The sequence below is a fragment of the Bos taurus genome, chromosome 22, assembly GCF_002263795.3.
Source record: "Bos taurus isolate L1 Dominette 01449 registration number 42190680 breed Hereford chromosome 22, ARS-UCD2.0, whole genome shotgun sequence".
NCBI lineage: Eukaryota > Metazoa > Chordata > Mammalia > Artiodactyla > Bovidae > Bos > Bos taurus.
The window spans coordinates 256,140-269,505 of NC_037349.1; the positions used below are offsets into that span (position 1 = coordinate 256,140).

General features: G+C 44.0%; 1 protein-coding gene across 3 annotated transcripts in view; it reads right to left on the bottom strand.

The window, feature by feature from the left end:
• Positions 1-12,092, bottom strand: part of URGCP (upregulator of cell proliferation) — a 33,117-nt gene extending 21,025 nt beyond the window's left edge. The window contains exon 1 of one of the 3 annotated variants that reach the window (XM_059879492.1): positions 12,017-12,092. In XM_059879492.1, the coding sequence (XP_059735475.1) occupies positions 12,017-12,030 (14 nt within the window). In that variant the 5' untranslated portion in view covers positions 12,031-12,092. 3 annotated transcript variants of the gene reach the window in all.
• Positions 12,093-13,366: the final 1,274 nt, after the last annotated feature.

Sequence of the window (13,366 nt, forward strand, 5' to 3'; positions counted from 1 at the left end):
TATGAGAGGAGACCCCCAAGAGCTTGCTCTCTCTCTGAGAGAACAAGAGGACACATTGAACATAAGGTCATAGCAAACACCCTCTTCCAACAACACAAGAGAAGACTCTACACATGGACATCACCAGATGATCAACACCGAAATCAGGTTGATTATATTCTTTGCAGCCAAAGATGGAGAAGCTCTATACAGTCAGCAAAAACAAGACCAGGAGCTGACTGTGGCTCAGATCATGAACTCCTTATTACCAAATTCAGACATAAATTGAAGAAAGTAGGGAAAACCACTAGACCTAAATCAAATCCCTTATGATTATACAGTGGAAGTGAGAAATAGATTTAAGGGCCTAGATCTCATAGATGAGAGTGCCTGATGAACTATGGAATAAGGTTTGTGACATTGTACAGGAGACAGGGATCAAGACCATCCCCATGGAAAATAAATGCAAACAAGCAAAATGGCTGTCTGGGGAGGCCTTACAAATAGCTGTGAAAAGAAGAGAAGTGAAAAGCAAAGATACAAACATCTGAATGCAGAGTTCCAAAGAATAGCAAGAAGAGATAAGAAAGCCTTCCTCAGTGATCAATGCAAAGAAATAGAGGAAAACAACAGAATGGGAAAGACTAGGGATCTCTTCAAGAAAATTAGAGATACCAAGGGAACATTTCATGCAAAGATGGGCTCAATAAAGGACAGAAATGGAATGGACCTAACAGAAGCAGAAGATATTAAGAAGAGGTGACAAGAATACACAGAAGAACTGTACAAAAAAGATCTTCACGACCCAGATAATCACGATGGTGTGATCACTCATTTAGAGCCAGACATCCTGGAATGTGAAGTCAAGTGGGCCTTAGAAAGCATCACTACGAACAAAGCTAGTGGAGGTGATGGAATTCCAGTTGAGCTATTTCAAATCCTGAAAGATGATGCTGTGAAGGTGCTGCACTCAATATGCCAGCAAAGTTGGAAAACTCAGCAGTGGCCACAGGACTGGAAAACGTCAGTTTTCATTCCAATCCCAAAGAAAGGCAATGCCAAAGAATGCTCCAACTACCGCACAATTGCACTCATCTCACATGCTAGTAAAGTAATGCTCAAAATTCTCCAAGCCAGGCTTCAGCAATATGTGAACCGTGAACTTCCTGATGTTCAAGCTGGTTTTAGAGAAGGCAGAGGAACCAGAGATCAAATTGCCAACATCTGCTGGATCATGGAAAAAGCAAAAGAATTCCAGAAAAACATCTATTTCTGCTTTACTGACTATGTCAAAGCCTTTGACTGTGTGGATCACAATAAACTGTGGAAAATTCTGAAAGAGATGAGAATACCAGACCACCTGACCTGCCTCTTGAGAAATCTGTACGCAGGTAAGGAAGCAACAGTTAGAACTGGACATGGAACAACAGACTCATTCCAAATAGGAAAAGGAGTATGTCAAGGCTGTATATTGTCACCCTGCTTATTTAACTTATATGCAGAGTACATCATGAGAAACGCTGGACTGGAAGAAACACAAGCTGGAATCAAGATTGCCAGGAGAAATATCAGTAACCTCAGATATGCAGATGACACCACCCTTATGGCAGAAAGTGAAGAGGAACTCAAAAGCCTCTTGATGAAAGTGAAAGTGGAGAGTGAAAAAGTTGGCTTAAAGCTCAACATTCAGAAAATGAAGATCATGGCATCTGGTCCCATCACTTCACGGGAAATAGATGGGGAAACAGTGGAAACAGTGTCAGACTTTATTTTTGGGGGCTCCAAAATCACTGCAGATGGTGACTGCAGCCATGAAATTAAAAGACACTTACTCCTTGGAAGGACAGTTTTGACCAACCTATATAGCATATTCAAAAGCAGAGACATTACTTTGCCAACAAAGGTCCGTCTAGTCAAGGCTATGGTTTTTCCAGTGGTCATGTATGGATGTGAGAGTTGGACTGTGAAGAAGGCTGAGCGCTGAAGAATTGATGCTTTTGAATTGTGGTGTTGGAGAAGACTCTTGAGAGTCCCTTGGACTGTAAGGAGATCCAACCAGTCCATTCTGAAGGAGATCAGCCCTGAGATTTCTTTGGAAGGAATGATGCTAAAGCTGAAACTCCAGTACTTTGGCCACCTCATGCGAAGAACTGACTTATTGGAAAAGACTCTGATGCTGGGAGGGATTGGGGGCAGGAGGAGAAGGGGACGACAGAGGATGAGATGGCTGGCTGGCATCACTGACTCGATGGACGTGAGTCTGAGTGAACTCCGGGAGTTGGTGATGGACACGGAGGCCTGGCGTGCTGCGATTCATGGGGTCGCAAAGAGTCGGACTCAACTGAGCTACTGAACTGAACTGAGGAACTTTTCTAGGAGTTCTGGATTTATCTGTGAAGGACATAAATACCTCTGCTCTTAGCTTACATTCAAGGAGGTAGGGGAAACCGACCAACTATTTTTGAAAGTTTAAATAGAAGATACACTAGGAGGTGTTCAAACACTGTGGAAGAAAGAAAGAAAGTGTAGACTAAGATCAGGGTACCAGACATGTGGTGAACGGGCAGCACATACTGCATAATTAGGTCAGGGTGGGCCTCCTGGAGAAGGGGACATCAAGTGCAAGCTTGGCAAGTGGGGGCATATGGTTGGCTCCATGAGGAGAGTGTTTCAGGCACCACACAGGCCAGAAGGTGCTCAGCATTCAGTGGGAAGATGGTGCAACTGGTATGGAGTGAGTAGGAGGAAGACACAGAAGAGGTCAGGTAAGAGCAAACTTTCCAGGCCATAGAAAAGACTCCGGTTTTTATTCTGGAAGGTGGTCTGAGTGCAAGTCAATATGCCTGTTTCATATTGGGAACAGACTAGAGATGAGGAAGATCAGATCTGGGTGGCAGCACCAGAGGCAACAACACAGGGTTGGGCTCTGAACTCTGTGCAGGACTGGAGAGCATGTGAGAAAGAGTCTGGTAAACCTCAAATGTTAAGACTCAGTAGAGCTGCTACTGTCTCAAATGGGAAGGCTATAGATGAGCCTGGCTGGAGGGCACCATGAGCAAGCCAATGTTTATGTTCTGGCCCAGGACCCACAAATAACCTCCTTGGAGATGTTGAGCAGCAAAGGGGCTGGGGGCACTTAGGGAAAGCAGCATTGCACCATGGACCCAAAAGACACACAGTCTGCCCATAGCAAAGGAAGAATCAACTTGTTATTTATCCGTGATAACAGAAAGAAAATAGAAGAGATCAACTGAAAAATTGCTGTGAGCAATAAGAGAACTTGGTAAGCTGGGGACATACAAAAAAAAATTGTAATAACCAAATTGCCTTCCTATATACAAACAAGTTTAACAATGTGAAAGGAGGACTCCCATGTAGAGTATCAAAAAGAAAAAAAAATTTAATATACATAAAAATGTTCAACCTCTAAATGAAAAGAATTTCTAAATACTAAAGAAGAGAATGGCACTGAAACATGTATAATATCATATATGAAACGAATCGGCAGTCCAAGCTCGATGCATTATACTGGTTTCTTGGGGCTGGTTCACTGGGATGACCCAGAGGGATGGTACATGGAGGGAGCAGAGAGGGGGGTTCAGGATGGGGAACACGTGTATACCCATGGCAGATTCATGTTGATGTATGGCAAAACCAATACAATATTGTAAAGTAATTAACCTCCAATTAAAATAAATAAATATATATTTAAAAAAAAAAAACTTGAACAAATGAAAGCCCATATCCTTTTTGGATAAAGAAAGTCTTACCATAATTTTAAAGTCAATTCTCACTAAATTGACCTATAAGTGAATTTAGGTTTAAAAACAGATAAGTTGGCTCTACTCAGGAATATCTGTACAATAATAATCAGGAAAATTCTGAAAAAGAATAGTAATGAAGGAGGACAAAACCTGCCAGACAGTAAAACATAGTATAAACCACAAAAAATTAAAGCTGTAGTACTGGTTCACAAATAGACGAAGAGTTCAGTAAAAGAGGACCCCAGAGTAGGCCCAAATACAGTTGGGAATTTTGTCCCTGATCCAGGTAGCTCTAAGTATCTGGTGATTATTCAATTATAACAACTTGGAAAAAATAAAGGTAAATTCTTACTACTCCTTTCACCAAAATGAAAACTACCTGGATCAAAGAGTTAAATTAGAAAATGAAACAAAAATGCACTGAAATAAATATTTAAGACTTTAAAATTTGACTTCATAAAGTCAAAAGGCCAGACAGTGGAAAAGCATGTATAACGCAAAGGATGAAAGTTAGTTTTCTCAATGTACAAAGATCTACAAATCCATGAGAAAGAACCAAGCTAAATAGAAACAAAGTAACAAAGATATCTCCAAAAAACATTCTGGGTTTAAAACCGAACAAGAAGGACTGGAATCCACCCTGTGCCCTGCCTCCCAGGGAGATGCTTCTCTAATGAGGAAGCCAGCTTCTCAGACAGGAGCAGGAGGCAAGGTGCCTGAGTTTTCATTTATGTTCATTTTGAAAATTTTACCATATGCATTTAAGACAACTAACAGTTTTATAAAAAGTTACAGTGCAGAGAATCTAAGACAGAACCACATCTGAACTATAACAGAAAAAAAGGCCTTCCTGACATGCAGGTCATCTCACTAGGAATGTAAAACCTCCTAGAGGGAATTCTTCTTTAAAAGAAAGAGCTGTGTCTAAATTATTCTACACTGAGCCATATTTCATACAAGCAAAATTGAGGGTATAACCACTCTGCTAAAACAGCTTCTTGCTCCAATAAACCAAGTGAACACATCCTCACTTCACTTTCATTCCGAGCATGCCAGAGATGCTGCACGTGCTTTGTGATCAGAACAAAATACTGAATCGAACATTTTTGTTGTGCTCAGTAAATAAATTTAAACCAGTTATCCATAATGGGCCTGTTAGGTATCAAGTTTTAACTTAAACTGCTTAGCTGGGCCTCAATTTCTTTATCCTTACAATGCAGGTAATAATAGTACTCACTATAGGGTTGCTATGAAGATTAAATAACACAATATAAACAAAAACACTTCAAGAGGGCCTAACAACACACTCCTTAGAAGCAGGCAGGATCTAAATTTAAAAGAACATTCCTTTGGGCTGGAAAACTCCTGACACTCATGGTTATGTGTAAGAAGAGGTTCTCCTTTAAGTTGAGAGAGAAGTCACCACATGGCACTCCATCTGACGAAGCACTGACACATCTGACACCCGTGAGCACGTAAGTGGAGTCTGGTGAGCTGCTCTTGCAGAGCCAGGGATGCTTCAGCTATAACAACCCTCCCAGTTCTCTAGTTTTCTCCAGCGGGGAGCCACTGGGGTGGCTGCTGGTTCACTGAGCAACCCCAGATCTACAGAGGAAGAGCGAAGTCTGCATCCTGCTGCCAAAGCCACATGCATGCATTCTTTGGAAGCCACAGCAGCTCCTGAGCAGAGGCTCACAGCTCTTTTGGACTTTACCCAGGAGCAATATATATACCTCACACGAATTCCTCAGTGTCTCATCCCCATGGTGTGATCTGTGGGCCCTTTTCTTCCTCCCCCTGGCCTGGCCATAAGACCCATCCTCCACCCAGTGTGAAGAGCTTGAAGCTCTTGTGGTCCATTTGGACCAGAACAGGCTTCACTGGGAAAGCTGAGTCCTTCCCAGGAAGGGAAGCCCAGGATCCTTTCCTTTCCCACAAAATGTTGGTGTTGGAGAGAATCTTCCTGGACAGGAAAGACAAAAGGTTGCATTAAGTCTGGGGGACTTTTAAATATCCAGTCAATGTTAATGGGAGTTGCTTTCAGCTGCCAAGGGAGATGAATCCTGGGAGAGTGGTCAGGAGGGCAGGTGAGGTGTTCTGTGGCTCTCCTTGCTTCCCCTACTTTCAGTCCAGGACAGATCTCATCATCACTCCAGGCCTTGTGTAGAGACTACTTAAGTGTTACAATGACCACATTTTCTGAAACAAAAACCTGAGGGTATGAGTTTACTTATGAGATATTATGGGTGGTTAGAGTTCAATGTTATCAACCAGATCAAAGAAATTAGGACTATTTCCAAGGGCTTTCCTGGTGGCTCAGATGGTAAAGAATCTACCTGCAATGTGGGAGACATGGGTATGATCCCTAGGTTGGGAAGATCCCCCGGAGGAGGGCCTTGCCTGGAGAATCCTCATGGACAGAGGAGCCTGGTGGGTTACAGTCCATGGGGTCACAAAGAGTTGGACACTACTGAGCGACTAAGCACCAAGGGGATATAAGGAGTCAGGGATGAAGTTTCTATTTTGAAGACAGGGTGAATGAAGATGCCATTAGCTTACTATTTCTTGAATCAATAATTACATCAGACAGGCAAAACTTTTAAAGTTTGATGTCATCACATGTTGGAAGGTGTAGAGGACCCTTACAATGTGGTGGTGGAAGGGGAATGTGGTACAGTCATTTATAAGGATATTTGGTAGCATCAGCTAAAAAACAGACAGGTCCTCCAACCACAATGCATTGTTATCTATTTTAGAAAAACACTTGTGCATGTCCATAGGGAGACACCAATTGTACAGCATTATCTTACAAAGAAAACTGAAAGCATTCTTAACTAGATAACATAAGCATCACAAAATATTATATAACTGTCAAATTTTAGGTAGATCTGTTCTTTGTTTTCACATGAAAAGCATTTCAAAGCATACTGCCGGGTGAATAAAGCAAGCTGCAGAACAGTATGAGACCACTTATGTAAAAGAGAGAGCAAATATTTAAGACAGCAAATTTTATGTTATTTGTAAAATAATAAATTAAAAAATGGGGGGGGAAGGATAAAACATGTAAATGCAATAGAAAATGTCTATCAGGATACCTGCCTAACTAAGATGGTGGCAGGGGCGGCGGGGTGGTGGGGAGCAGAGCATGTCTCTCTGATAAAATAATGGCCTGATTTTAAAAATATCAAAATGTTTAAACTGGTGGTCTATAGAAACTCAGACTACACTTGATTTTTATTTTCTGTTTTATACTTTTTTTGTTTTTAAATTTTATACTTTTGTTTATCAAATTATCTGCCATTAACAATATGATATATATATGTGTGACTTATATAAGTCACACATATATATATATGAGTGACTTCGCTTTCACTTTTCACTTTCATGCACTGGAGAAGGAAATGGCAACCCACTCCAGTGTTCTTGCCTGGAAAATCCCAGGGACGGCGGGGCCTGGTGGCTGCCATCTATGGGGTCACACAGAGTCGGACACGACTGAAGTGACTTAGCATAGCATAGAATATATATGTGTATATAGGTTAACTAGGTTAACAGTTAACTAGGTTTGCTATCCCTCTAGATAGGTATGGATGGATGGTTGTAAAGTTGCTCTGGGTAGGAGCCCCTTCAAGACAGGCTGCAGATGATGAAGGCCACAGACTATGGTCCCAGGAAAACACACACTTTGTACAATTTCTTTATATAATAAAGAATACTAATTCTTTATTAGTATTTTATACAAATTCAAGTATATCCAAATACTTTACACAATTTCAAGGAATGCAGGACCTTGGAAGCCCACCCGTAAGTTATGAACCCCAGGTTATGAACCTTTGATTTGGACATTTAAAGCTGCAGAAATGGATGCAATCATGCAAAGAACATGTGCTACGTAGGAATTAACAGAGATAGACTATAGAACCCAAAGAACCCCCAACGATGAAGGAGCAGGCAGAGTAAAGAAGAGATGCAGGCTGTAAGGAGTGGAGGCCTGCAGAAGAATAGCCAGTAGCAGGCTGATGAGCTCCATCTCTCCTGTCCCCTCTGCCACCTCCAAACTGCTGTCACATGGATTGCCCAAGAACTGTATGACAAACATCCTCCCATAAACAGTGGGCAGTAAACCCACAAAAGGAGGCTAGGTCCAGGAGCTGACTGTGGCTCAGATCATAAACTCCTTATTGCCAAATTCAGACTTAAATTGAAGAAAGTAGGGAAAAGCACTAGACCATTCAGGTATGACCTAAATCAAATCCCTTATGATTATACAGTGGAAGTGAGAAATAGATTTAAGGGCCTAGATCTGATAGATAGAGTGCCTGATGAACTATGGAATGAGGTTTGCAACATTGTACAGGAGACAGGGATCAAGACCATCCCCATGGAAAAGAAATGCAAAAAAGCAAGATGGCTGTCTGGGGAGGCCTTACAAATGGCTGTGAAAAGAAGAGAAGCAAAAAGCAAAGGAGAAAAGGAAAGATATAAACATCTGAATGCAGAGTTCCAAAGAATAGCAAGAAGAGAGAAGAAAGCCTTCTTCAGCGATCAATGCAAAGAAATAGAGGAAAACAACAGAATGGGAAAGACTAGGGATCTCTTCAAGAAAATCAGAGATACCAAAGGAACATTTCATCCAAAGATGAGCTCGATAAAGGACAGAAATGGTATGGACCTAACAGAAGCAGAAGATATTAAGAAGAGATGACAAGAATACACAGAAGAACTGTACAAAAAAGATCTTCATGACCCAGATAATCACAATGGTGTGATCACTGACCTAGAGCCAGAAATCCTGGAATGTGAAGTCAACTGGGCCTTAGAAAGCATCACTACGAACAAAGCTAGTGGAGGTGATGGAATTTCAGTTGAGCTATTCCAAATCCTGGAGTATGGTGCTGTGAAAGTGCTGCACTCAATATGCCAGCAAAGTTGGAAAACTCCGCAGTGGCCACAGGACTGGAAAAGGTCAGTTTTCATTCCAATCCCAAAGAAAGGCAATGCCAAAGAATGCTCAAACTACTGCACAATTGCACTCATCTCACATGCTAGTAAAGTAATGCTCAAAATTCTCCAAGCCAGGCTTTAGCAATATGTGAACCGTGAACTTCCTGATGTTCAAGCTGGTTTTAGAAAAGGCAGAGGAACCAGAGATCAAATTGCCAACATCCACTGGATCATGGAAAAAGCAAGAGTTCCAGAAAAACATCTATTTCTGCTTTATTGACTATGTCAAAGCCATTGACTGTATGGATCACAATAAACTGTGGAAAATTCTGAAAGAGATGGGAATACCAGACCACCTGATCTGCCTCTTGAGAAATTTGTATGCAGGTCAGGAAGCAACAGTTAGACCTGGACACGGAACAACAGACTGGTTCCAAATAGGAAAAGGAGTACGTCAAGGCTGTATATTGTCACCCTGTTTATTTAACTTATATGCAGAGTACATCACGAGAAACGCTGGACTGGAAGAAACACAAGCTGGAATCAAGATTGCCGGGAGAAATATCAATAACCTCAGATATGCAGATGACACCAGCCTTATGGCAGAAAGTGAAGAGGAACTAAAAAGCCTCTTGATGAAAGTGAAAGTGGAGAGTGAAAAAGTTGGCTTAAAGCTCAACATTCAGAAAACAAAGATCATGGCATCCAGTCCCACCACTTCATGGGAAATAGATGGGGAAACAGTGGAAACAGTGTCAGACTCTATTTTTCTGGGCTCCAAAATCACTACAGATGGTGACTGCATCCATGAAATTAAAAGACGCTTACTCCTTGGAAGGAAAGTTATGACCAACCTAGATAGCATATTGAAAAGCAGAGACATTACTTTGCCAACAAAGGTCCGTCTAGTCAAGGCTATGGTTTTTCCTGTGGTCATGTATGGATGTGAGAGTTGGACTGTGAAGCAGGCTGAGCGCCGAAGAATTGATGCTTTTGAACTGTGGTGTTGGAGAAGACTCTTGAGAGTCCCTTGGACTGTAAGGAGATCCAACCAGTCCATTCTGAAGGAGATCAGCCCTGGGATTTCTTTGGAAGGAATGAAGCTAAAGCTGAAACTCCAGTACTTTGGCCACCTCATGTGAAGAGTTGACTCATTGGAAAAGACTCTGATGCTGGGAGGGATTGGGGGCAGGAGGAGAAGGGGATGACAGAGGATGAGATGGCTGGATGGCATCACTGACTTGATGGACGTGAGTCTGAGTGAACTCCGGGAGTTGGTGATGGACAGGGAGGCCTGGCGTGCTGCGATTCATGGGGTCGCAAAGAGTCAGACATGACTGAGCGACTGATCTGATCTGATCCTGCAGTTTGACCCTGCCTCCATCTCTGGCCTTATCTCTATGTAGCTCCAAACACACTGAGCTGTGAGTCATCTCAAATATATCTTTTCCCTTTCATGACTTCATTTTGCCATTTTCTTTTGTATAATGCCTAGCACATTGGTAAGGTCCTCAAAACTTGTCAGAATTTCTTCTTTCCTTACCAATCCTCTTATGGAAATTGTCACTTAGAAAAGAACACTAGATTTGGAGGCTCTTCCATAAACAGCCCAGCAGAAATCATGGCTCCCCTCCCATCCCTGCCCTGAATCTCTGGACTTATTCCTGCAGCACCTCATCTAGTAGACTGACTTGGAAAGGCCAAAGGATCTTAGGAAACCAGGTCTGCCTGGCTAGACACTGGTCTATCAGCAAAACCTGCAGACATCTGGAGATGCAGACTATTCCCAAATTTGTACATACCATAGTAAGTACATAGTTCTTTCCATGAAATGAAAATAAAGTATACTAAAAAGTGTGACCTCAGTTTTCAAATGGGTACCTCTAAGAAATAAGTAACAACTGCAGACTTATGAGATCACTCAAAAATACTTCAAACTGCAAATATCAAATCTGCACTTATATGATCTACCACAGGGACACAGTTTAGGGACTATTGGCACACAGAAGGGCATACCAGCCCAGCATTAAGTCCACCTCTGACCCATGACTACAAAGTAGTGGACACCAAATGCACCATCACTTGTTAAAAGGCCTCATGGAAGCCCCACACTGGCTCTGCCAGCCCTTGCTGCTTCCAGTCTGCCCTGCCTCACCCTCTCCTGACAAGAGGGCCAGCAACACAGTGGGACCTTGAACCTCTGGGTGAATCAACCTGGCCTTCTGAGGAATGACTGTTTATTACATTTACAACCTCCAAGTACTGGGTACTTCTGACTGCTCCTCCCCAAACCTAGAAAGACAGCCGGTAGACGGAAAATGCCCATGACTTGGCTGGAGTCAAATCCAGCTTGCTCCATTAAGACCCACTCCACTGAGTCAGTTCATTAAGCCATGGCATGAGTGAACTCCCATCCCCTGTAAGGGTCGTAATATCCATCATTTCTACCAGCAACCCCACCCCCACACCACGAACAGGTAAAAGCCCTTTGAGATGTGAAAGGATCTACAACTTGAATTGCTATCACAGCCACTAGATCTATGTCACTTTCAACAGTGGACAATAGTCAAATGAAAACTAGTAACGACTAAAGCAATGACCTTGAGACTAATTTTCCTCCTCTGTTAAGCATAGCTGTTTGATTAATTCTGTCAATCCTAGCTTTCATGATCATAATGAATTGCTGAGGTTTTACTTTGCAATTAAAAAAAAAAAATTTAATTACAAACTCCGTGTGTCACCATCACTTCCTAAAAAAGCATTTTAACACCAAGACGGTAGAATGGAGGTGATGTCGGAATCGCGGTAGCCACTGTAACCAGGCCCACGGCCCAGACCAAGAAGGAGGCCCCGACCTGGCCAAGTCGAGGGCTGACCCTGCCCTTACCCCCTGACGTTTCGGGTACATTCAGGCTGCGTCCTGACTGCGATGAGAGCCCAGCATCAACTCTAACGAGAACAAGAGGAGAAAACAGATGCGGAAGGCAGGGTGGCAAACCCCAGCCGAGCTCCGGGCGCTGCGGCTTCAGGCCCCGGGCGCCAGTGGGGGTGGGGAATTGCCGCGCCCGCGCTCCAAGCCCTCGGCCCCCCGCGCTGCCCGCCTCCGCGGCCCGGGACCCCGATCCCGCCCCCCACGCTCAGAGCCTCAGCCCGCGCCCCCAGCCCGCCCCTGCCCCGGCCTCGGCCGCCCGCGACCAAGGTCGGCAGCAGAGGGCCGCAGGGCCGGGTGGGCGGGGGTCCGGAGCCGCGAGCCGGGGTAGGCCGCCGGCGGTGGGCCGAAGCACCCACCGCGCAGCCCGCACCGGCGCGGCCGCGAGCGCCGCACTCACCCGGACGACGCCATGAGCGCGACGAGGCCTCGGTACTGTCGCCGCCTGTGCTTCCTCCGTGCTGAGCCGCTCCGCCGGGGAGGGGCCTCTCGCCGGCCCGACTCCACCAGCAGGCGGCGGGGGCGGCGGGGAGGGCCCGGGGTCAGCCGGAGAAGGGTGTGAGCGCGCCGGCGGCCAGATGAGGCTGAAGCCGGGCATCGGTTCTGAGCGTCTAGGGCGGTGGGGCCTTGGGAGGGGTCCAGGGCCCGCTCCGAGCGGCCCAGGGTGGGGGGCGGGGGGCAGTTGGCGCGCTGACGGCGCTGGGTGGCACCGAGAACGGGGGCGGTGCACGACCCGCAGGCCTGAACCTCCCACCTGCTCAGGTGCACCGCTGCCTAGAGGCCAGCAGTCGCTGGAAGACGCCTCCGGTGCCAAATCAGCGGGAGAACCTGCCCTGGGGCCACTAAACAGCTGCAGGACCCTGGTGAAGTCAGAACCTCCCAGATTTGAGTTTGATTTCCTTAAGAAAATCCTTTAGCGCTGGTGTGTGAAGATGTGTTGTTATTAAGCAAAACAGTAACTTCACTATTTCTTACTTGGTGTACTGTGTTGCATGAATGTTGGCTTCGGAGTCAGTTATCCATTGTAAAAGATGTGTAAAATCACATTGTGAAGGCTTGAGGATTGTGGGGGCACTTTTTTATTATTCTTTACATTATACTATTTATCCATAGTAATGGCTCTGGAATTCCTGCAGTGGGTTTCACAGCATCAATGATGGGTACTTGAACCTCAGCTCTTGTCTCAACAAAATGAGTTTTCAGAGGTAAATGAGCTCTTGTAAGTAAGAACACTTAGTAAAAAGCTCTGGACAATGAAAATCATCGTTGATTACACTTCTGTGTTATATTAAATATTATTAATCATTATTTCATTATTTTTACTAATAATAAGAGTTAAGAGACAATAAAGTTGTGACTGAAAGCCTTGGCTTTGGAGCCAAAATACCTGGATTGAAATCTCACCTCTACTAATTATCATCTGTGGAATCTTAGGAAGATAGAACCTTCCAAGGGCTACAGTTTCTTCAGTTGAAAAACGAGGATAATGATAGGCCCCTTCCTCTCTATGAGAATTGAATGAGTTAATATTTGTAAAGTGATTAATACATTGCCTGGTAGATGGCCTTGTTGACTTAAAGATTAACAACCTAAAAGCTGAGAGTTATTTTTATTCAGTGGGAATTTTTAGGAATTTAAGCCTGGAGAACTGCTTGGAGAAGGTGAGGGGAGGAGCCAAGTTATATAGAAGTTTTTTAACAAAGGACAGGTAGTCTGAATATCAAAAGGTTATCATTAAAGAAAACTAGAT